This window comes from Tachyglossus aculeatus, chromosome 1 (genome assembly GCF_015852505.1).
Source record: "Tachyglossus aculeatus isolate mTacAcu1 chromosome 1, mTacAcu1.pri, whole genome shotgun sequence".
In the NCBI taxonomy this organism is placed as follows: Eukaryota; Metazoa; Chordata; class Mammalia; order Monotremata; family Tachyglossidae; genus Tachyglossus; species Tachyglossus aculeatus.
Window position 1 is genome coordinate 65,588,978 of NC_052066.1, and position 24,522 is coordinate 65,613,499.

Sequence of the window (24,522 nt, forward strand, 5' to 3'; positions counted from 1 at the left end):
GCTTACAGTCCAGAATGTAGTACCTGTTCTCCCTCTCCGTTTGATGTGTGTCCATATTGGACTGTGCCTGACCTGGTTACCTTGTACAATAATAATAATGATATTTATTAAGCACTTAATGATGGCACTTGTTAAGCGCTTACTATGTGCAAAGCACTGTTATAAGCGCTGGGGAGATACAAGGTGAGCAGGTTGTCCCATGGGGGGGCTCACAGTCTTAATCCCCATTTTACAGATGAGGGAACTGAGGCCCAGAGAAGTGAAGTGACTTGCCCAAAGTCACACAGCTGACAAGTGGCGGAGCCGGGATTTGAACCCATGACAGCGCTTAGAACAGTGCTTTGCACATAGTCAGCGCTTAACAAATGCCATCATTATCATTATTATTAGGATGAATAGAATTATAGCTATATACACAACATTAATAAAATAATAGAGTAATAAATCTGCATAAATATATCCCAGTGCTGCGGGGAGGGGAAGGGGGTAGGGCGGAGGGGCGGGGGGCGATGGGGAGGGGAGGGGGAGCAGAGGATAAGGTTCGGGGGCTCAGTCTGGGACGTTCCTTTCAGCAGCAGGAACACTGGAGCCGTGGGGCTGGTAGCCAGAGCTGCCTTGGTACTACTACCGGCTCACTCATTCATTCATTCGATCGTATTTATTGAGCGCTTACTGTGTGCAGAGCACTGTACCAAGCGCTTGGGAAGTACAAGTCGGCAACATATAGAGACGGTCCCTACCCAACAACGGGCTCGCAGTCTGTCAAGAAGCAGCGTGGCATAATGGCTAGAGCACCAGCCTGGGAGTCATAAGGGCATGGGTTTGAATTCTGCCTCCCTCACTGTCCACTGTGTGACCTTAGCGAGTCACTCCACTTCTCTGGGCCTCAGTCACCTCATCCGGAAAATGTATATCGAGACTGTGAGCCCCACGTGGGACAGGGGAAGCAGCGTGGCTCAGTGGAAAGAGCCCGGGCTTTGGATTCAAATCCCAGCTCCGCCACTTGTCAGCTGTGTGACTTTGGGCAAGTCACTTCACTTCTCTGGGCCTCAGTTCCCTCATCTGTAAAATGGGGATGAAGACTGTGAGCCCCCCATGGGACACAGTCTTCTAGACTGTGAGCCCACTGTTGGGTAGGGACTGTCTCTATATGTTGCCAACTTGGACTTCCCAAGCGCTTAGTACAGTGCTCTGCACACAGTAAGCGCTCAATAAATACGATTGAATGAATGAACCTGATTACCTTGTATCTACCCCAGCGCTTAGAACAGTGCTTGGCACATAGTAAGCATTTAACAAATACCAATATTATTATTATTATCATTAATGGGACTGTCCAACCTGATTTGCTTGTATCCACCCCAAGTACAGTGTAAGCTTAGTACAGCACATAGTAAGCGCTTAACAAATACTATAATTAGTATTATTATTAGTCAATCAGTGGTATTTACTGAGCGCTTCTTGTGTGCAAGGAACTGTATTATGTGCTTGGGAGAGGACAATATAACAGAGTTGGTAAACATGTTCCTTGCCCATAAAGAGCTGACAGTCTCTCAGTCAGTCAATCAATTAATGGCATTTAGTGAGTGTGCTTTTTTCATGTTATTTGTTAAAGCACTTAATATGTGTCACACAATGTTCCCAGCTCTGGGGGAGGTACAAGTTAATTAGTTCGAACACAGTCCTTGTCCTACATGGGGCTCACGGTCTTCCCCTCTAGACCCTAAGCTCCCTGTGGGCAGGGAATGTGTCTGTTTTTATATTTTTTGTGCTCTCCCAAGCGCTTAGTTCAGTGCCCTGCACACAGTAATTCAATAATAATAATAATAATAATAATAACGGCATTTATTAAGCACTTACTATGTGCAAAGCACTGTTCTAAGCGCTGGGGAGGTTACAAGGTGATGAAGTTGTCCCACAGGGGGCTCACAATACATGTTCTCCCTCTTACTTAATTGTATTTATTGAGTGCTTACTGTGTGCAGGGCACTGAACTAAGCGCTTGGAAGAGCACAAGTATTGAATCCCTACTGTATAGCTGGAGAAACTGAGGCCCAGAGAAGTTAAGCCCAGGTCATTTGGCAAGCAATTGGTAGAGCCGGGATTAGAATCCAGGTCCTCTGACTCCGAGGCCCGTGCTCATTCATTCATTCAGTCGTATTTATTGAACGCTTACTGTGTGCAGAGCACTAAGCGCTTCTTTCTACTAGGCCCCAGTGCTTCTCATTCAGATTATGCTGATTATACTGAAGTTCGTAAAATTCAAACCGGAGGCCCTCTGAGCTCTTCAAGCGGGGAGGGGTACATACCTTTAGAATGGAGATGGCCTCCATCTTCCTCGATCTTGGTTCCAATCAATCAATCAATCAATCGTATTTATTGAGCGCTTACAGTGTGCAGAGCACTGTACTAAGCGCTTGGGAAGTACAAGTTGGCAACATATAGAGACAGTCCCTACCCAACAGTGGGCTCACAGTCTAGAAGGGGGAGACAGAGAACAAAACCAAACATATTAACAAAATAAAATAAATAGAATAGATAAGTACATTCCACAAAAATGAAGGTGACCTCCATTATAAGTAGTGATTCATTCATTCATTCAATCATATTTATTGATCGCTTACTGTGGCAGAGCACTGTACTAAGCGCTTGGGAAGTACAAGTTGGCAACATATAGAGACGGTCCCTACCCAACAGTGGGCTCACAGTCTAGAAAGGGGAGACGGACAAGAAAACAAAACCTATTAACAAAATAAAATGAATAGAATAAGTATGTACAAGTAAAATAAATAGAGTAATAAATATATACAAACATATATACATATATACAGGTGCGGTGGGGAGGGGAAAGAGGTAAGGCAGGGGGGATGGGGAGGGGGGAGGGGGGAAAGGAAGGAGGGGGCTCAATCTGAGATAAAGAGGTGAGAGAGAGGTGAAAGATGAGAGAAGAGAGATGAGAGATAGAGAGCAGAGAGATGGAGAGAGACAAAGAAGGGAGATGAAACAGAAGAGAGAAGAGAGACAGAGTGAGAGGAAAGGTGGAGGGGGAAGAGATGAAGAGGTGAGAGAGAGGTGAAAGATGAGAGAAGATATGAGAGATGGCAAGCAGAGAGATGGAGAGACAAAGGGGAGAGAGATATGAAACAGAGAAGAGAGATGGAGAGAGACAAAGAAGAGAGAGATGAAACAAGAGAGAAGAGAGACAGAGAGAGAGGAAAGATGGAGGGGGAAGAGATGAAGAGATGAGAGAGAGGTGAAAGATGAGAGAAGAGATGAGAGATGGCAAGCAGAGATGAAGAGAGACAAAGGGGAGAGAGATGAAACAGAGAGAAGAGAGATGGAGAGAGACAGAGAGAGATGAAAGATAGTGAGCAGGGAGATGGAGAGAGACAAAGGGGAGAGAGAGAGAGAGATGAAACAGAAGAGTGAAGAGATGGAGTCACCTGCTGTACCAGAGACAGAGGGAATTCTTCACACAGCCACAGCATTGCTTTAAACCTCTTGAAGGCGATGCGATAAATGAGACCTATCGTTACCAGCCTTCATTCTGTAGAGGGCAGCAAGGGGATGAGATGCTAAACAGAGAAGCAGCGTGGCTTAGCCGAAAGAGCCCTTGCTTGGGAGTCAGAGGTCGTGGGTTCTAATTCCGGCTCCGCCACTTGTCAGCTGTGTGACTTTGGGCAAGTCACTTCACTTCTCTGGGCCTCAGTTCCCTCATCTGTAAAAATGGGGGTTAAGACTGTGAACCCCACATGGGACAACCTGATCACCTTATATCTCCCCCAGTGCTTAGAACAGTGCTTGGCACATAGTAAGCGCTTAACAAATACCATCATTAACAGCTAGTGTTGCTTTGCTGTGATTCATGATGAGAAAAGGCGGGCATACCGCCCCCCCCCCACCTTAAATCCCTTCCCCCAACACCCCTCTGCCCAAATCCTCCCTCCCTCATTTTTTTCTGGTAAACTAGCTTGTCTATTTTCCAGGTACTAATAATAATAATAATGGCATTTATTGAGCGCTTACTATGTGCCAGGCATTGTAGTAAGTGCTGGGGAGGTTACAAGGTGATCAGATTATCCCACGGGGGGCACACAGTCTTCATCCCCATTTTACAGATGAGGTAACTGGGGCACAGAGAAATTAAGTGACTTGCCCAAAGTCACACAGCTGACAATCGGCGGAGCCGGGATTTGAACCCATGACCTCTGACTCCAAAGCCCGGGCTCTTTCCACTGAGGCACGCTGTTTCTCCAGGTAGCCTCCTGCCTCCATGCCTAGTGGCAACCATTTCAGTTCAGAGAGTTTTTTTCTTGTTTTTTTTTTTTTAATGGTATTTGTTAAGTGCTTACTATGTGCCAGGCATTGTACTAAGCGCTAGGGTAGATACAAGCTACTCAGGTTTTGGACATAGTCCCTGGGGCCCGCAGTTTCAATCTCCATTTTACGGGTGAGGTAATTGAGGCATGGAAAGGAAGCCACTTGGCCAAGGTCACAACAGCAGACGAAGAGTCAGAACCCAGATCCCTCTGACTCCCGATCCCTCTGACTCCCGATCCCTCTGACTCCCACTCCCACATCTGGGCTCTATCCCAGCAGCATAAAGCGTGAAGCAGCATGGCCTAGTGGGTAGAGCCCGGGCTTGGGAGTCAGAGGTCGAGACCTTGGGCAAGTCACTTCGCTTCTCTGGGCCTCAGTGGTAATGAGGTATCATCTGTAAAATGGGGATTGAGACTGTGAGCCCCATGTGGGACAGGGACTGTGTCCAACTTGATTACCTTGTATCTACCCCAGCACTTAGGGCAGTGTTGCTCAATGGAAAGAGCACAGGCTTGGGAGTCAGAGTCCATGAGTTCAAATCCTGGCTCCGCCAATTGTCAGCTGTGTGACTCTGGGCAAGTCACTTATAATAATAATAATAATAATAATAATAATGGCATTTGTTAAGCGTTTACTATGTGCAAAGCACTGTTCTAAGCACTGGGAAGGTTACAAGGTGATCAGGTTGTCCCACATGGGGCTCACAGTCTTAATCCCTATTTTACAGATGAGGTAACTGAGGCACAGAGAAGTTAAGTGACTTGCCCAAAGTCACACAGCTAAGTGGCAGAGCTGGGATTTGAACCCATGACCTCTGACTCCAAAGCCCGTGCTCTTTCAACTGAGCCAGGCTGCTTCTCTGTGCCTCAGTTCCCTCTTCTGTAAAATGGGGATTAAGACTGTGAGCCCCACGTGGGACAACCTGACCACCTTGTATCCCCCCAGCACTTAGAACAGTGCTTTGCACATAGTAAGGGCTTAATAAATGTCATTATTATTATTATTATTATTATAGTAAGCGCTTAACAAATACCACAATTATTATTATTATTACTATCCACCAGACCACTGCCGCTTCTCGAAGAGAGTAAAAGGAAGAGACTGAAGCCCAGCCCTGCTTCTTCCTTCCTCTCTGACACTGGCCTTATTTTATTTTGTTAGTATGTTTGGTTTTGTTCTCTGTCTCCCCCTTTTAGACTGTGAGCCCACTGTTGGGTAGGGACTGTCTCTATATGTTGCCAATTTGTACTTCCCAAGCGCTTAGTACAGTGCTCTGCACATAGTAAGCGCTCAATAAAAATACGATTGATGATGATGATGATGGCCTGAGCCAGTGAGCTGTGGATTTGGCAAGCTGTTCAGTGTCCTTTTCCCCAACTCCACTCGTGGGCTTGCCACCAGTTCATTAAACGAGGCAGTCCTGAATCAGCCCTGGGCCAGTGAGCCGTAGATTTGGCAAGCTGTTCAGTGTCCTTTTCCCCAACTCCACTTCTGGGCTTGCCACCAGTTCATTAAACGAGGCAGTCCTGAATCAGCCCAGGAAGTGAGCTTGGACCATAAAGCGGATTTATAAGGCTGAATAATGAATTGGCCTTTCATCCTCTCCCTAGTTAAACAGCAATAACTGATGTCAGAGGACAAGAAAACATTGAACGCCGTCATTACGTGTGTGGTACTTTTCTGCCCTGCCCACCCCTGAAGAGGAATCAGATTTCATTTTCAGGATGTAAACTATCTAAGAATGCCAGTGACAGAAGAGGCCCCGTCGAGGCCTCGGTTCACACGTTGTTTCGGGAACAGGGCCATCTTTTGCTGGCTGCAGAAACTCCATCATTATCTAGGGCCTTAAAAAGGTGGCTTTTAGCGTACGGAGGGGCAGGGGAAAGGGAAAACGGCAAAGTGGTTTGGCCAAATGCGTTTAGAAGAGGCTCATTTTTCAGGTTTTCCAGTCCACTTCCTGTACAAGTCTTGAGAATTGGATCCCACTGACAGCCCTCCTCCAGGACCTGGGGAAGTGTGAGCCCCCCACCTCCCACCCCACCGAGAAAGCTGCCATTTCCCACAGCAATGTAAACTAAGAATTGCAGGGAATTAGGCCTATAAACCCCTGAAAAGGATCAGGCACGTGTCATCTCAGCTCGTTGTGGGAGGTGAATGTGTCTACTCTTCCAAGTGCTTAGTACAGTCCCCTGCACACAGTAAGTGGTCAATAAATACCATCAATCCATTGATACAAATGATTATAGTTCCCAACTCCTCTGGGGATTGGTTCAAGCAGGCTGAAGCCAATGGAGAGGGGTTTTTTTGTGTGTGGTTTTCAATACTTAGTCAGTGCAGAGATGTAGAAAGGCAACTCAGATGTTTCCAGCTAAAGCTAGAGAAGCAGCGTGGCCTATTGGAAAGAACATGGGCCTGGGAACCAGAAGGACCTGGATTCTAATCCTGCACCTGCCACGTGTCTGCTGTGTGACCTAGGGCAAGTCACTTTACTTCTCTGGGCCTCTGTTAAAAATGGGGATTATGACTGTGAGCCCAATGTGGGACAGAGACTGTGCCCAACCCAATTACCTTGTATCCACCCCAGTGCTTAGCACAGTGCCTGGGAAATAGTAAGCGCTTAACATATACCACAATTATTGCTGCTATTTATTATTATTTCTATTATGTCATTTCAAAGCCCTGAGCCCCAGTCTCCTCTTCTGTAAAATGAAGCAATAATTTCCCCCATCGCTGTGAACCTGAAGAAATTACGGTCCGTACAGAGGTGTGACGTTCCTGGTGTCTGAAATGGCATCTGGCACGCCTGGAAGGCCTGGGGCCTTTTCTCGGTGGCGAGGACACGGGGCTCAGACACGCCAGCCCTTATTCCAGAAGAAGACCGTAGGGGAGTGGGAAGTGATGCCGGAGAAGGTTTCTCTCTGAATGAAAAATTGTGAATTTCAGATTGCCCCGGCAGAAGGTCCAGACGCCAGTGAGAGGATGGTCATCATCACAGGACCACCCGAAGCGCAGTTTAAGGTAAGTGCCCCGGGGGCCGGCCCGCCTAGGATGGGGCACTGCAGGGCAGCAGCCTCTTGGGATAGACAGAGGATTCGAGTGAAAAGGCCCGGAAGCTTTCCCTTCAACAGATCAAGAGTGGAAGGTTAAAAGTTGGGGATTGGAATTCTGAAAGAGAGGAGTTTCTCAAGAGGAACCCAGGACATGTTAATCCACAGCCTCCCCCTCCAAACTGTTGCAAGGACCATGTAGAGACACACACAGCAGACCCTCATTATCTGGAGGGAAGAGGGGTCGGTCCCCTCTGCCCTCCGATTTCCTCCTTGGCATGAGGTAGATGAAAATGCGGTCTGTCGATGCCTATGTTCTTATCTAAATGCTCCCTTGGGCTATCGGAAGCGAGGAAACACTCTTTATCGTCATCAGTGGTATTTATTGAGCGTTTACCGTGTGCAGAGGACTGTACTAAGCCCTCGGGAGAGTACATTTCAGCAGATTTGGCAGGCCTGTGCCCTGCCTGCATGTTAGGTACAGCCACGACATGCTTTGCCCAGATGTAAACGTCTCCGATTAGGAATGTAAAAAGTTTAACAAGGACAGTCAGTGTTGCCATAATGTGCGTTTTCACTCGGCGTAAATGGAGCAATTAGAGAACATCTGTCCCACAACCCAGTTCGCGATGGAATGTGACACAGTGTCACAAGAAACAGTTGTAGTATCAGACACCGGGTGAGTACTGGAAAGAGCCCAGGCTTGGGAGTCAGAGGTTGTGGGTTCTAATTCTGCTTCGTCACCTGTCAGCTGGGTGACTTGGGGCAAGTCACTTAACTTCTCTGTGCCTCAGTTGCCTCATCTGTAAAATGGGGATTAAGCCTGTGAATCCCCTGTGGGGCAACCTGATTACCTTGTATATTCCCCAGCACTTAGAACAGTGCTTGGCACATAGTAAGTGCTTAACAAATACCATCATTATTATTACTAGAGTGTGAGTTTTCTATAACATTCATTCATTCAATCGTATTTATTGAGCGCTTACTGTGTGCAGAACACTGTACTAAGCACTTGGCTAACACAGCGTTCTTAAGATGCAACCCCACAGTACAAGAGAACTGTAGTTTGGGTAAGTCATGGCTATAGACTGCTAATTCGTTGTGGGCAGGGAATGTGTCTGTTATATTGTACTATCCCAATCACTTAGTACAGTGCTCTGTACACAGTAAACGCTCAGTAAATATGACTGACTGGCTGTGGTTGTTGGCATCTGAACCTCTATCCCTCTAGCCACGGTATCCTACTGGTTGTATGTTTCATCTTTCCTTGTGTGTTTGTTGCCCATTTTAGTCTCATAATCCGAGCCCCTCAGGGGTTAAAGACTGTGTCTAATTCTCATCCCTGTATTTTGTTTTCCAGGGCTTAGCACCATGTTTTGCAGGGATTGTCTCTGTTGCTGAATTGTACTTTCCAAGTGCTTAGTACAGTGTTCTGCATACAGTTAGCACTCAGTAAATACAATTGGAATGAATGAATGCAACTGCTAGTTTAAACAGAGGAAATCATTGGTATTGACTGAACGCTTACTGCCTACAGAGCACTGTACTAAGTGCTTGGGAGAGTACAACGCAACAGAAGTGGTAGAAATTTTACAGCCCGAGGTTCGGGGGTGGTGATGGGCACTTTACATGTAATGAATTGGTGCCCCGGTAGGTTGGTCATCATCATCATCATCAATCATATTTATTGAGCGCTTACTATGTGCAGAGCACTGTACTAAGCGCTTGGGAAGTACAAATTGGCAACATATAGAGACAGTCCCTACCCAACAGTGGGCTCACAGTCTAAAAGGGGGACTATTGTGTGGTGAACACAATAGGAATAGCTCCTGCTATGTTTTTTCCTCCCTACCTCGAATTCTTATTAGATGCAAAATTGTTCCATCATAGGACCTCTTCCAAAGGATTTGGATTTAGTTATGGACTGCTGAAATGATCAGGGTTGGGAGACAGATAGTCGACACTCCGTGCCTATTCTCCCAACCGATGGGAACATCTTCAAAGTCTCCCTGGAGAAATCGCCGTATGCCGAGGGCCGGGGAAGGGATGAGATGGACTCCGTCTCAAACACCTTCAATGTTGGGTCGTCTGTCCGTCAGTCAGTCAATCGTATTTATTGGGCGCTTACTGTGTGCAGAGCATCGTGCTAACCGCTTGGGATAGTACAACAGAAAGGAAGCATTCCCCGCCCACAGGGAACTTACGGTCGAGCCGGGGAGATAGACGTTAATATAAATGCCTATTCTCCTCAAGTCCCCCGCGACCGGGGTCGACGAGCCGGCTCTCCTGGCATTAGGGATTATAGCACTCATTAATCTGCCCTTGCTTCCCCAGGCCCAAGGGAGGATATTCGGAAAACTGAAAGAGGAGAACTTTTTTAACCCAAAAGAAGAGGTGAAGCTTGAAGCCCACATCAAGGTGCCTTCCTCAGCAGCCGGCCGCGTGATCGGCAAAGGTGGCAAAACGGTAAATTCGCCTCGGGCTCCGTCCCGGGGTCCTCTCCCTCCTAAGCCCATCGTTCGTTTCCCCAAACCGCTCCTGGGCCACCCCATTTCCAAGCAAGGAAAGGTCAGGGGTGAAAATAAAACCAGGAGGAGGGGAGTTCAAGACAAACCATGCGATGCCGCGTCCTGGAGGCGGAGGTGGCGAGACGACCCCATTTCTAATATCGGAGTTTAGCGGAAGATCCAGAGGCTTGATCCTCAGCCACCTCTTCATCCAGATTTCCCTTTCACCCCTCTGTGGTAGAGGATTTGGGTCAGCAATGCCAAGAAATAGAAAGCAATTTATAGTTCAGTCAACCGGTGGTAGGTAACGGAGCATTTACTACGTGCAGAGCACTGTACTGAGAACTTGGGAGAGTACAACACTGATGAATTGGTAGTCACGATCCCTGCCCTCCAGTTGATAAAATAGTGGGGGATAGAATTAGGGTTAGAGTTGTCCTTCAAAGGTGACACCAGGGACGGCGAAATAAAGAAACTGAGGGAAACCGGAATACAGTTTGAACTCAAATGTCGTACGTGTTAAAGAAATATTAGCCGCAGTTTGGAGCCGTTCTTTAGCTCCTTGGTGGTTCTGAAAAGTGGGGCTCCTCAGCGAGGAGCAGGGGTGTGGTGAAAGTGCCAAGGGGTGAGCCTCAAAGGAATCCCAAAGAGCACCAGGGCGGGATGGGGTTCACTGACGAAAGAGAGCAGTGACAGCAGTAGGGTGGCTTTCCTCTCTTACTTTTTGTAGCCTTTCATTCCTCACCCCCTAGCTCCTTCCTTTCCCTTACTTCTCGGCACCCTCCAAACCACCTGCTAAAGTTGAAAAAGTTGCCTTCTTCCCCTACAGGTGAACGAACTACAAAACTTAACTAGTGCAGAAGTAATTGTGCCCCGTGACCAAACACCCGATGAAAACGAAGAAGTGATTGTTAAGATTATCGGGCACTTCTTTGCCAGCCAGGTAACTCAGCATTTGATTGTTCTGATTCAGTCTTTATTCACCTTCCCTCTCCCCCGCAGCTGAACATGATAACAGCGATGGTGTTTGTAATGCACTTACGATGTGGCAAGCAATGTTCTAAGCGCTGGGGTAAATACGAGCTAATCAGGGTGGACACAGTCCCTGTCTCATGTGGGGCTCACAGTCTTAACCCTCATTTTACAGATGAGGTAAGAGAAGCAGCGTGGCTCAGTGGAAAGAGCACGGGCTTGGGAGTCAGAGGTCATGGGTTCAAATCCCTGCTCCGCCGCTTGTCAGCTGTGTGACTCTGGGCAAGTCACTTTACTTTTCTGGGCCTCAGTTACCTCATCGGTAAAATGGGGATTAAGATTGTGAGCCCCACATGGGACAACCTGATCACCTAGTATCCTCCCCAGCACTTAGAAAAGTGCTTTGCACATAGCAGGTGCTTAACAAATACCCAAATTATTATTATTATTAAGTGAAGTGACTTGCCCCAATGTCACACAGCAAACAAGTGGCAGAACCAGAATTAGAACCCAGGACTGGGCTGTATCCACTAGACCACGCTGCTCACGTTTTCCAGTAGATACTGGTAACCGGCCCCTGAATTAGAACCCATCTCATGCCGGTTAGATTTTCTTTCTGAATATTTGTCAGGCTTGATAAATGAACATTGGGACCCTTCACACGGCTCTTTGACAGAGCAGGAGAAAGGAAAAAAGAAAAACAAAAAACAAACTTTCTCCCAGCCAGGGCCAATAAACACTATTCTGTCCTGGGACCACTTGGCTACCTCTAACTCGATCTACTCCTTGCTCTTGGAAACGCTACCTCCCCTTGGGGTTTTATCCACATGATGCTCATCTAGTTTTCCCCACCCCCACCACACCTCTTCCTTCTGGGTAATTCATTCAATCATATTTATTGAGCGCTTACTGTGTGCAGAGCACTGTACTAAGCACTTGAGAAGTACAAGTTGGCAACATATAGAGACGGTCCCTACCCAACAGTGGGCTCACAGTCTAGAAGGGGAGACAGAGAACAAAACAAAACATATTAACAAAATAAAATAGAATAAATATGTACAAATAAAATAGAGTAATAAATACGTACAAACACATATACATATACACAGGTGCTCTTTAATCCCCTCGACGCGGGTGTCCCACAGGTCTCCGTTCTGGGTCCCCTTCTCTTCTTGCCTTCTCTCGGTTACTTTGTCATCTTGCCCGGCTTCAGTTAATAGTAATTAACTGTGGAATTCCTTAAGCGCTTACTATGTGCCAGGCACTTGTACTAAGTGCTGGGGTGGATAGAAGCAAATTGGGTTGGACAGAGTCACCCGTTACAACTCCCTTCCATCTCACCAGCCCCAACTCTCTTCTGCAAAAACAGAGATTAAGAAGCGTTCCATATTTTTACATAGCTATTCTATTTATTTTATTTTGTTAGTATGTTTGGTTTCGTTCTCTGTCTCCCCCTTTTAGACTGTGAGCCCACTGTTGGGTAGGGACTGTATATGTTGCCAACTTGTACTTCCCAAGCGCTTAGTACAGTGCTCTGCACACAGTAAGCGCTCAATAAATACGATTGATTGATTGATTAAGACTGTGAGCCCCACGTGGGACAACCTGATTACCTTGTATCTATCCCGGCGCTTAGAACAGTGCTTGGAACATAGTAAGCGCTTAACAAATACCATAATTATTTTTAGTATTATCAGCCATCCACGCTCCACCCCGCCCCAGCACCTAAACTGAACTCCTCACTGTCTTTGAACTGTCACATTCACTCTGTCACTAACTCCCTCAGGAGCTTCTCCCCGCTGTTTCTCAGATCCACCCCACTTGCCATGAAGGCAGCTTCATATTCCGGGTAGATTGCCCAATCCGTCTCCTCACTGGCCTCCCTACCTCCGACCTCTCCCCACTTCAGTTTATAATTCATGTCAGGCCCCAGGTCGTCATCTTAAAACATCAGTCAGCACACATCTTTCCGCTCCTCAAAAGCTTTCAACGGCTACCCATTTCTCTCCACATCAAGTTTCGGCTTCCAGCTCTCCACCCTCCAATCAATCCATCAATGGTTTTTGAGCGCTCACTGAGTGATGGGGAAAGAACCAGTTTTTTCCGTACTATTTTACCTTCTTCGCCTTTTGTTCTCCAGGCCTAGGAGTCAGAGGACCTGGGTTCTAATTTTAGCTCCATCACTTGCCTGCTGTGTGTCACCTTGGGCTACTTTTCTGTACCTCGGCTTCCTCATCTGCAAAATGGGGCTTCAGTACACCTTCTGCTTATTCAGTCACTCATTCACTTTCATTTATTGAGCGCTTACTGTGTGCAGAGCACTGTACAAAGTACTTGGAAAGTACAATTCAGCAAGAGACGATTCCTGCCCAACAACAGACTCACAGTCTAGAAGGGGGAAGACAGACATCAAAACAAGTAAACAGGTATCAATAGCATCAATATAAATACACAGAACTAGAGATAAATACACATTATTAAACTAAATAGAATAATAAATATGTACACACATACGCAAGTGCTGTGGGGTAGAGCAGGGGGATAGAGTTGGGGTGAAGGGGAGGAGAGGAGCAGAGCTAAGTCTGGGAAGGCCTCCTGGAGGAGGTGGGCTTTCAGTAGGGTTTTGAAGGGGGGGAAGTGTGCGAGTTAGAGAAGCAGGGTGGCTCAGTGGAAAGAGCACGGACTTTGGAGTCAGAGGTCATGGGTTTGAATCCTGACTCTGCCTCTTGTCAGCTGTGTGACTTTGGGCAAGTCACTTAACTTCTCTGGGCCTCAGGTACCTCATCTGTAAAATGGGGATGAAGACTGTGAGCCCCACGTGGGACAACCTGATTACCTTGTAACCTCCCCAGCGCTTAGAACAGTGCTTTGCACATAGTAAGCGCTTAATAAATGCCATTATTATTATTGTATACCCCCAGCGCTTAGAACAGTGCCTTGCACATAGTAAGCGCTTAATAAATGCCATTATTATTATTATTATTATTTAGACTACTAATGTGTGTTAACTACTGCTACCTAGACTGTGAGTCCCATGCAGGGAAGGGACTCTGTCCGACCTGCTTAACTTGTCTACCCCAGCGCTTAGAGCTGTGCTTGACACATAGTAAGTGCTTAATACCATAATTATTCTAAAAAGAAGAAATGATATATTATGCCAGTCCTTTGATTAAGTCTACCATTCAGCCCCCTTCTCCCCTTTCCCCTAACTCCCCAAGTGGGAGGGCAAGCTAATAGTTTCCCGCCTTGATATCCATCTTCCAGGCTAGGGATGCGCTCTTAAGCCGTCCGTAATTTTTCCCATCATGTGAGGACCTCCCAAATCTGTGTTCCTTGCCTAGACACAGTCATGTGGTAAAAATCCCTTGTGTATGAACATATGACACCGGCTCCTCGGAGGATTGGAGGTGAAGTCATTCCTGAGAACAAGACATATGAATTAGACTTTCATAACGTGTTTTAGCACCTTTAGCCAAAGCACTGGTTCCTCCTTTGTTTAGTAATAATAATAATAATGATGGCATTTATTAAGTGCTTACTATGTGCAGAGCACTGTTCTAAGCGCTGGGGAGGTTACAAGGTGATCAGGTTGTCCCACGGAGGGCTCACAGTCTTAATCCCCATTTGACAGATGAGGTAACTGAGGCACAGAGAAGTTAAGTGACTTGCCCAAAGTCACACAGCTGACAATTGGTGGAGCCGGGATTTGAACCCCTGACCTCTGACTCCAAAGCCCAGGCTCTTTCCACTGAGCCGTGCTGCTTCCTTGGTCTAATGGATCTAGTGGGCTTGGGAGTCAGAAGGACCTGGGTTCTAAACCCAGCTTCACCATTTGTCTGCTGTGTGACCCTGGGCAAGTCACTTAACTTCTCTCTTACCTCCTCTGTAAAATGGGGATTCAGACTGTGAGCCCCATACGGGGACATTGATTGGGTCCAACCTGATTAGCTTGTATCTACCCCAGAGCTCAGAATATTGCCTGGCAGATAGTTAAGTGCCTAACAAATTACCATTGAAAAAATATAGTGTCCCTTCTTTTAATAGTATTTATTAAACGCTTACTGTGAGCCAGGCACTGTACTAAGCACTGGGGGTAGATACAAGCGAATCGGTTTGGACACCTCTGTCCCCTCTGCCTTTCCTGACTCACTCCTTTAGAAGTCGGATTCCATTCTTCCCTAGCTGTTCCAAGCTATTCATTCATTCAATCGTATTTATTGAGCGCTTACTGTGTGCAGAGCACTGTACTAAGCGCTTGGGAAGTACAAGTTGGCAACATATAGAGACGGTCCCTCCCCAACAACGGGCTCACAGTCTAGAAGGGGGAGACAGACAACAAAACAAAACATGTGGACGGGTGTCAAGTCGTCAGAACAAATAGAAATACAGCTAGATGCACATCATTAACAAAAATAAATGGAATAGTAAATATATTCAATAATTTCAGTACAGTAATTTCAGTGTTTTTGTTTGAGTTTTCATGTCTTTGTTAAGTGCTTACTATGTGCCAGGCACTTTACTAAGCACTAGGGTAGATACAAACTAGTGAGGTTGAGCACAGACCATGTCCCACATGGGGCTCATGGTCTTGGGCAAGTCACTTCTCTTCTCTGGGCCTCAGTTCCCTCATCTGTAAAATGGGAATTGAGACTGTGAGCCCCATGTGGGGCAGGGACTGGGTCCAATCCGATTTGCTTGTATTCACCCCAGTGCTTAATACAGTACTTAACAAATACCATTATTATTAATAAGCTCCTTTTTCCAGATGAGGGAACTGAGGCATAGAAAAGTTAAGTGACTTGTCCGGGGTCACGCAGCAGATGTGTTGGAGCTGGTATTAGAACCCAGGTCCTCCTGACTCCCAGACTCATAATAATAATAATAATGGCATTTGTTAAGCGCTTACTATGTGCAAAGCACTGTAATAAGCACTGGGGAGGCTACAAGGTGATCAGGTTGTCCCTCGGGGGGCTCACAGTCAATCCCCATTTTACAGATAAGGGAACTGAAGCACAGAGAAGTGAAGTGACTTGCCCGAAGTCACACAGCTGACAATTGGCGGAGCCGGGATTTGAACCTATGACCACTGACTCCAAAGCCTGTGCTCTTTCCACCGAGCCACGTTGCCTCTCTCTGACTCACGCCCTATCCCCTAGGCCGCTCGGCTCCTCTACCTACGGCTTAGTCAAACAACTCAGTTAATACCTTAAATAACTACATTTTCATTATTTACTCACATGCCTTTTCAGTCTCGTTGGCCAACAGCCCTCTTCCCCAGCGCATCTGCATATATGTATATATGTTTGTACATATTTATTACTCTATTTATTTATTTAACTTGTACATATCTATTCTATTTATTTTATTTTGTTAGTATGTTTGGTTTTGTTCTCTGTCTCCCCCTTTTATCATCATCATCATCATCAATCGTATTTATTGAGCGCTTACTGTGTGCAGAGCACTGTACTAAGCGCTTGGGAAGTACAAGTTGGCAACATATAGAGACAGTCCCTACCCAACAGTGGGCTCACAGTCTAAAAGGGGGAGGCAGAGAACAAAAGCAAACATACTAACAAAATAAAATAAATAGAATAGATATGTACAAGTAAAATAGAGTAACAAATATGTACAAACATATGTACATATATACTTTTAGACTGTGAGCCCACGGTTGGGTAGGGGCTGTCTCTATATGTTGCCAACTTGTCCTTCCCAAGCGCTTATTACAGTGCTCTGCCCACAGTAAGCGCTCAATAAATACGATTGACTGATTTGCAGAACTATCTCCTCCTCAAAACTTCGACGGGATTCCCACGGTCCCTCATTCCACCCCGTGGAAAGACGGGGCCGAGTTTGTTTGTTCGGCCTAGGCCCCCCGAGGGTTCCCCACCTGTTTCGCCGAGCGTAACCGCCCCGGCGAGAATCCGCAGGTCAAGTCCCCGCGTCATCATCCTCAATCGTATTTCTTGAGCGCTTACTGTGTGCAGAGCACTGTACTAAGCGCTTGGGAAGTACAAGTTGGCAACATATAGAGACGGTCCCTACCCAACAGTGGGCTCACAGTCTAGCCCCTTCCTCCCTCATCCCCCTCTCCATCCCCCTCATCTTACCTCCTTCCCTTCCCCACAGCACCTGTATATACGTTTGTACATATTTATTACTCTATTTTACTTGTACATATCTATTCTATTTATTTTATTTTGTTAGTATGTCCGGTTTTGTTCTCTGTCTCCCCCTTTTAGACTGTGAGCCCACTGTTGGGTAGGGACCGTCTCTCTGTGTTGCCAATTTGTACTTCCCAAGCGCTCTATGTGCTCTGCACATAGTAAGCGCTCAATAAATACGATTGATGATGATGACAATGAATCAATCAATCAATCAATCGTATTTATTGAGCGCTTACTATGTGCAGAGCACTGTACTAAGCGCTTGGGAAGTAAAAATTGGCAACACATAGAGACAGTCCCTACCCAACAGTGGGCTCACAGTCTAAAAGGGGGAGACAGAGAACAGAACCAAACATACTTTCATTCATTCAATGGTATTTATTGAGCGCTTACTGTGTGCAGAGCACTGTACTAAGCGCTTGGGAAGTACAAATTGGCAACACATAGAGACAGTCCCTACCCAACAGTGGGCTCACAGTCTAAAAGGGGGAGACAGAGAACAGAACCAAACATACTTTCATTCATTCAATGGTATTTATTGAGCGCTTACTGTGTGCAGAGCACTGTACTAAGCGCTTGGGAAGTACAAATTTGCAACATATAGAGACAATCCCTACCCAACATATAGAGACAATCCCTACCCAACAGTGGGCTCACAGTCTAAAAGGGGGAGACAGAGAACAGAACCAAACATACCAACAAAATAAAATAAATAGGATAGAAATGTACAAGTAAAATAAATAGAGTAATAAATATGTACAACCATATATACATATATACAGGTGCTGTGGGGAAGGGAAGAAGGTAAGATGGGGGGATGGAGAGGGGGACGAGGGGGCGAGGAAGGAAGGGGCTCAGTCTGGGAAGGCCTCCTGGAGGAGGTGAGCTCTCAGCAGGGCCTTGAAGGGAGGAAGAGAGCTAGCTTGGCGGAGGGGCAGAGGGAGGGCATTCCAGGCCCGGGGGATGAAGTCACAGTCTAAGTCGCGTCTTCCCCGGGTCACCCCTCTGTCTCTTCCCGCCTCCCTCTGCCCGCAGACCGCACAACGCAAGATCAGGGAAATCGTTCAGCAGGTGAAGCAGCAGGAGCAGAAGTCCCCCCCCTCAGGGACCCCCTCCCTCCCAGCGCGGCAAGTGAGGTTTCTGGCGGCGCCAGCCAAGCAACAACAATGAATGTAGCCCTTCCAACACCTGACGGAACGAGACACAACCGGAAAAGACGGACGGATCGGGGAGCAAACCAAAGACCATCCCGAGGCATAAGAACTCGCAGCCCGAGGCTGGGGCCCTGCAGAGGACTTGAAGTGCACAAGGCGGGAAGGGGCGGTGAGGCGGGGGGTGGGTGGGTGGGAGGGAGGGAAAACGGGGGTGGGCAAGCCCGTCTCCCACCCGCACGCCGTTCGGCCGCAGGCCGGCTCGCCCACCTGTCGCCAGGGCTTCTGCAGATCTCCCCGGCCCATCCTACCCCTACGACACTCTACTCAACCCCCTCGACGCTATCCCTTTAGTTGGACTAACATAGGTTCCAAACCAAGCAAAATTCACAACTCTCTGGGGAAGACAGTCTCTGTACAGGTATGTACATATTAGAGGGGGAGGCAAAAAAAGATTTTTTTTTTAAATGTACGGTCTGCGGCATACTTGGAGTGCCTGTGGCGTTAATATATTTTAGAAATAATATATCAGTAACTCGACTAACTCCAATTTTTTTTTTAAAAAAAAGCTTAATTTTTATTATTCATTTTTTTTTTTTATTCTTTTCTGTTTTTCTAGAGAAAGAAGGCTTTTGTAGACTTGAGAGAACAAAGCCATCCATTGGGAGCTCTAACGTGTGGTAGAAAGAAGATTTAGGAACACCAGCACAAAATTCAGCGGGGTGGGGGGGGGGGAGGGCGGTGGCGATTTGGGGGTAGGGCTTTAGTCAGGTTGATACTAACTTCATGGTGCAGTTTTGGATCGCCTGTGTGTGCCAACAAAGGGATACCGTCTCTTTAGAAGAGGAATCTCGTTCCTCTTCATCTCTGTCCAGCTCACATAATCCATTTCTCCTTGCTTCACAGGTTCCAAACTGGTTTTTGCACATTGCCGTATAATTCTCTCTTTCACTCTCTCTCTCTCTCTCTCTCCACACCACCAGGCAAAGCAGTGCTCTGAGTAATACACCACCGAGAAGAAAAAAAAAACAACAACAAAAAACCAGCCACAACTGCCACTTTGGTTATTTAAAAGGAAAAAAAAAAAAAAGTGAAACAAAACTCCAATGGTACTTGTCCTCACCTTTTGGGAGAGGGGGAGGAAAAAAAAAAAACCCTCCCCCAAACCCAAACCCCACCTAAAGAGAGAACGTATTTTGTCTTTTTACATTTTTGTGTGTAGGGCGCTGCCATCGATATTAGGGGAAGTGATTTCTTTTTTTTTTTCCCCTCTTTGTTTCACAAGAGAGGAAAAAAAGAAAATAAATTTACATGAGGTTGTTGGCCAGGGCATGAAAATTGCGATTTTTTTTAAAAGAAAAAAAAAACACAAAAAAACTACCTCAGGTGTTTTTGTACCTCAGCACCTTGCTCTTGTGTTTCCCTTTTAGAGATTTTGTATGCCTTGTAAAACTGATAGTTGGAGCATTTTTTTATTTTTTTAATAAAAATGAGTTGGAAAAAAAATAGACAAAGTCAGCTGGCAGCCGGGAGAAGGTGACGGACCGAACGTTTGACGCCTATTCCGTATTGTCCTTCTGCTAGCTGAGAGCCAATGGCTTTTTTCGGATAAACCTTGAAAAAAGTATATATATATCTATATATGTGTGTGTGTGTATGTATATATTACACATACATATGCATATGTATATGTACATATATATACATATGTAAAAGGATAAAAAGAAAAACAGAGAGAGAAAGGATTGGAGAAGATGTCCTGAGTTTCGATAGGGTACACGCCATTAGGGTTTTCTACGCTAAAGGATGAACATGTACTGATTTATGTGAACATACCATTTACCAACCGACTGCAATATGCCAGTTTCCTCTACTGCAAACAGTGTTCTGTGAAAAAAAAAAATATATCCAGCTAACAAGAGCCTGCCGTCACAATCTCTTATTTGAAAACACAGGTAGCGGACAGCCCGCCCAATCAAGTAGGGGGGAAGTGGGCGGGTTTGGATGGTTTTTACGAGAAGCAGCGTGGCCCGGTGGAAAAGAGCCCGGGATTTGGAGCTAGAGGTCATGGGTTCAAATCCCAACTCCGCCAATTGTCAGCTGTGTGACTTTGGGGAAGTCCCTTCACTTCTCTGGGCCTCAGTTACCTCATCTGGAAACTGGGGATTAAGACTGTTAGCCCCCCCATGGGACAACCTGATCACTTTGTAACCTCCCCAGCGCTTAGAACAGTGCTTTGCACATAGTAAGCGCTTAATAAATGCCATCATTAGTATTATTATTATTTCTAGAAAGAACGTGCTTGTGTTCAGACTTGGAAACCACTGGGACAGTGGCGGGAAATGATGGGGGGGGATCGATAGCTGGAGAGGGGGCACGATCCCCACCTAATGATGCAGAATCGAGAAATCGGTGAGCACGGGGCGGTTGGAAGAGAAATCTCAATCCAGCGTGGCGTTGGGGAAGGCGGATGGATGCAGAAATAAAAACCCAAAATCCGACACTCTTCACAGAAGTTGGCCTAATGCCGAGAGCGAGGTAAAGGGAAAGGAGAGTCCTTGGTTATCAGCCGTGTGGCTTTCTTCTGGAGTGGAGAGTGGGAGGGATGCTCACTCTAATGAGAGGGAGACCCACTCTAATGCTGAACCATGCCTATTTTTTTTTTTAAGCAGTATTTAAGCACTCTGTGCCAGGCACTGTAATAAGCACTACGGTAGACACAAGCTATTCATATCAGAGATGGTCCATGGGGCTCATGGTCTTGATCCCCATTTAATAGATGAGGTGATTGAGGTCCCCGAGAAGTCAAGTGACTTGCCCAAGGTCACACAGCAGACCAATATTCATTCATTCAATCGTATTTATTGAGCACTTACTCTGTGCAGAGCACTGTGCTAAGCGCTTGGGAAGTACAAGCTGGCAACATATAGAAACGGTCCCTACCCAAACAACGGGCCCACAGTCTAGAAGGGGGCTATCAGAGCCGGGATAAGAACCCTGGTTCCTTTTTTTTTTTTTTTTTTTAGTATATAATGGTATTTGTTAAGCGCTTACTATGTACCAGGCACTGTACTAAGCGCTGGGCTGGATATAAGCTAATTGAATTGGTCACAGCCCCTGTCCCACATGGGGCTCGCAGCGTTAATCCCCATTTTACAGATGAGGGAACTGAGGCCCAGAGAAGTGAATGACTTGACGAAGGTCACCTAGCAGACCAGTGGCAGAGTTGGGATTAGGACCCTGGTCCTTCTGACTTTTAGGCTCAGGCTCACCTTCCTGCTGTGTGACTTCGGGCAAGTCACTTAACTCCTCTGTGCCTCAGTTCCCTCATCTGGAAAATGGGGATTAAGACTGTGAGCCCCCCATGGGACAACCTGATCACCTTGTAATCTCCCCAGCGCTTAGAACAGTGCTTTGCACCTAGTAAGTGCTTAATGAATGCCATCATTATTATTATTAGGCCATGCTACCTCTGTGGGTGACTGATTGAGCTAGGGAAGTGGGCCAAGTGGTCCTTCCTCAAGTGTGTTTGTGTGTCTGTGTGTGTCTGTGTGTTGGAGGGGTGGGGGACACAGGGAGGGGAATGGAGGGCAGCAAACACCATGTGACTTGCTCCAGGGCATTTGTTCTCTAGTTCCAGATCCATCTCTGGGTTCTTAATGAGTTCATCATCATCATCAATCGTATTTATTGAGCGCTTACTGTGTGCAGAGCACTGTACTAAGCGCTTGGGAAGTCCAAGTTGGCAACATATAGAGACAGTCCCTACCCAACAGTGGGCTCACAGTCTAAAAGGGGGAGACAGAGAACAAAACCAAACATACTAACAAAATTGGGTGAAGTAGTAGGGGGAGGGAGGGGGAGGTGGGGTGTGTGCGTGTGTGTGGCCGAATTGTACTTCGCTAGCACTTAGCACAGTGCTGTGCACACAGTAAGCGCTCAATAAATGCGACAATGAATGAATATGCGCGCAATAGTCTGCCATTCCTGTATTGGCAAGTACAGGCTAGCTGAGTTGTGAAGCCTCTTCCCCCCGACACACCCTGCTCTTCCAGCTGAGAAGTCAACGGGCCTTTCTGGAGCCCATCTGTCATCTGAAAGGAAGGGCTGATTGTATAATAATGATGGTATTTGATAATAATAATAATAATAATAATGATGGCATTTGTTTAGCGCTTACTATGTGCAAAGCACTGTTCTAAGCGCTGGAGTTGATCCAAGGTAATCAGGTTGTCCCACGTGGGGCTCACAGTCTTCATCTCCATTTTACAGATGAGGGAACTGAAGGCCAGAGAAGTTAAGTGACTTGTAGCGTGGCTCAGTGGACAGAGCACAGGCTTGGAAGTCAGAGGTCATGGGTTCAAATCCCAGCTCCGCCGCTTGTCAGCTGTGTGACTTTGGGCGAGTCACTTCACTTCTCTGTGCTTCAGTTCCCTCATCTGCAAAATGGGGATCACTGAGCCCCAAGTGGGACAACCTGATCACCTTGTATCCTCCCCAGCGCTTAGAACAGTGCTTTACACATAGTAAGTGCTTAACAAATGCCATTATTATTATATTCATTCACTCGTATTTATTGAGCACTTACTGCATGCAGAGCACTGTACTAATCAATCAATCGTATTTATTGAGCGCTTACTATGTGCAGAGCACTGTACTAAGCGCTGGGGAAGTACAAATTGGCAACATATAGAGACAGTCCCTACCCAACAGTGGGCTCACAGTCTAAAAGCACTTTCTACATGCCAGCCACCATACTAAGCACCGGGGTGGATGCAAGCAAATAGGGTTGGACCCAATCCCTGTCTCACAGGGCGTTCCCAGTCTTCACCCCCATTTTACAGATGAGGTGGCTGAGGTGCAGAGAAGTGAAGCGACTTGCCCAAGGTCACACAGCAGGAAAGCGGCAGAGCCGGGAATGGAACCGGGGCTCTATCCGCTACGTCACACTGCTTCTTTTAGACTGTGAGCCCACTGTTGGGTAGGGACTGTCTCTATATGTTGCCAACTTGTACTTCCCAAGTGCTTAGTACAGTGCTCTGCCCACAGTAAGCGCTCAACAAATACAATTGATTGATTGATTGATTCCCAAGAGGATCACGATGCAGGGCAATGGTTCCGGGACTAAGTCGAGCTGCTTGCCTGGGTTTCGGGGGCTGCCTCGGGTACATTTGGTTCCGCTTTTAAAAGGAGTGCAGGGATTGGGAGTCGAGGCCTCGAGAGCTGGAAAAGGGCTCCCGCCTGGTGCCGGGAAGGTGAGTGGCCATGGCAGACCTGGACTGCATTTCCTATTGCTGCTTATTAATTTCTTCCTACCAGGAAGGTGAACTCTATCATAGCTTCCGAGCTATTCCTTCCTCTACTGGCCGGGGCCTTTCCGCTAGCTGCCTTCAGCTGTTCGCTGCCCAGCTCCCTAACTCCGGTCCAGCGGGGAAGAGGACTGGCCGAGGCAGCTCGAAGAGACCAAAAGGAAGGGAAGCGGCTGACGCTCGAATCCCTTTCCTCCTCAAAATAAGCCTGATTTTGCACAAGTTTCAAATACGGCCCTGTGAGGCGGGGGAATTACCGGGTCAGGGACACCCAGACAAGCTCTCAATTCCCCCGAAAAAGAGCTACAAAAGTGATCCAAGAATCTCTTCTTTTACCCACCCCAAGAGCTCTTACCGACCTGGGCCTGAGTGGTCTGTCTCCCCTGCCGCCCCCGATTGTGACCTGGAAGGTGAAAGTCCTTGACTCGAGCTGGTTTTTAATATCTGTGGGGATACTGATCATCATCAATCGTATTTATTGAGCGCTTACTGTGTGCAGAGCACTGTACTCTACGACCCCGGCTCCATCGCCTCTGCGAACAAGAGGTCATGTTTTGTTTTGTTGTCTGTCTCCCCCTTCTAGACTGTGAGCCTGCTGTTGGGTGGGGACCGTCTCTGTATGTTGCCAACTTGTATTTCCCAAGCGCTTAGTCCAGTGCTCTGCACACAGTACACACTCAATAAATATGATTGAATGAATGAACAGCATGGCCTAGTGGAGAGAGCACAGGCCCGGGAGTGAGAAGGATCTGGGTTCTAATCCCCGCTCTGCCACGCATCTGCTGTGTGACCTCGTGCAATCGCTTAACTTCTCTGGGCCTCAGTTCCCTCATCTGTAAAATGGGGATTAAGACTGGGCGCCCCATGTGGGACAGGGACTGTGTCCGACCCGATTTGCTTGGATCCACTCCAGTGCTTAGACCAGTGCCTGGCACATAGTAAACGCTTAACAAACACCACAATGATAATACTAACAAGAATCATAATGATTACGAGAAGCAGCGTGGCTCAGTGGAAAGAGCCTGGGCTTTGGAGTCAGAGGTCATGGG

At 46.9% G+C, this 24,522-nt stretch overlaps 1 protein-coding gene across 2 annotated transcripts in view; it reads left to right on the forward strand.

Moving 5' to 3' along the window:
* Positions 1-18,328, forward strand: part of IGF2BP2 (insulin like growth factor 2 mRNA binding protein 2) — a 324,744-nt gene extending 306,416 nt beyond the window's left edge. For both annotated transcript variants that reach the window (XM_038762344.1, XM_038762421.1), the window contains 4 exons: positions 7,264-7,338; positions 9,702-9,833; positions 10,704-10,817; positions 18,049-18,328. In XM_038762344.1, coding sequence (XP_038618272.1) covers positions 7,264-7,338; positions 9,702-9,833; positions 10,704-10,817; positions 18,049-18,183 — 456 coding nt within the window. In that variant the 3' untranslated portion in view covers positions 18,184-18,328. The remainder of the gene's footprint in view (positions 1-7,263; positions 7,339-9,701; positions 9,834-10,703; positions 10,818-18,048) is intronic.
* Positions 18,329-24,522: the final 6,194 nt, after the last annotated feature.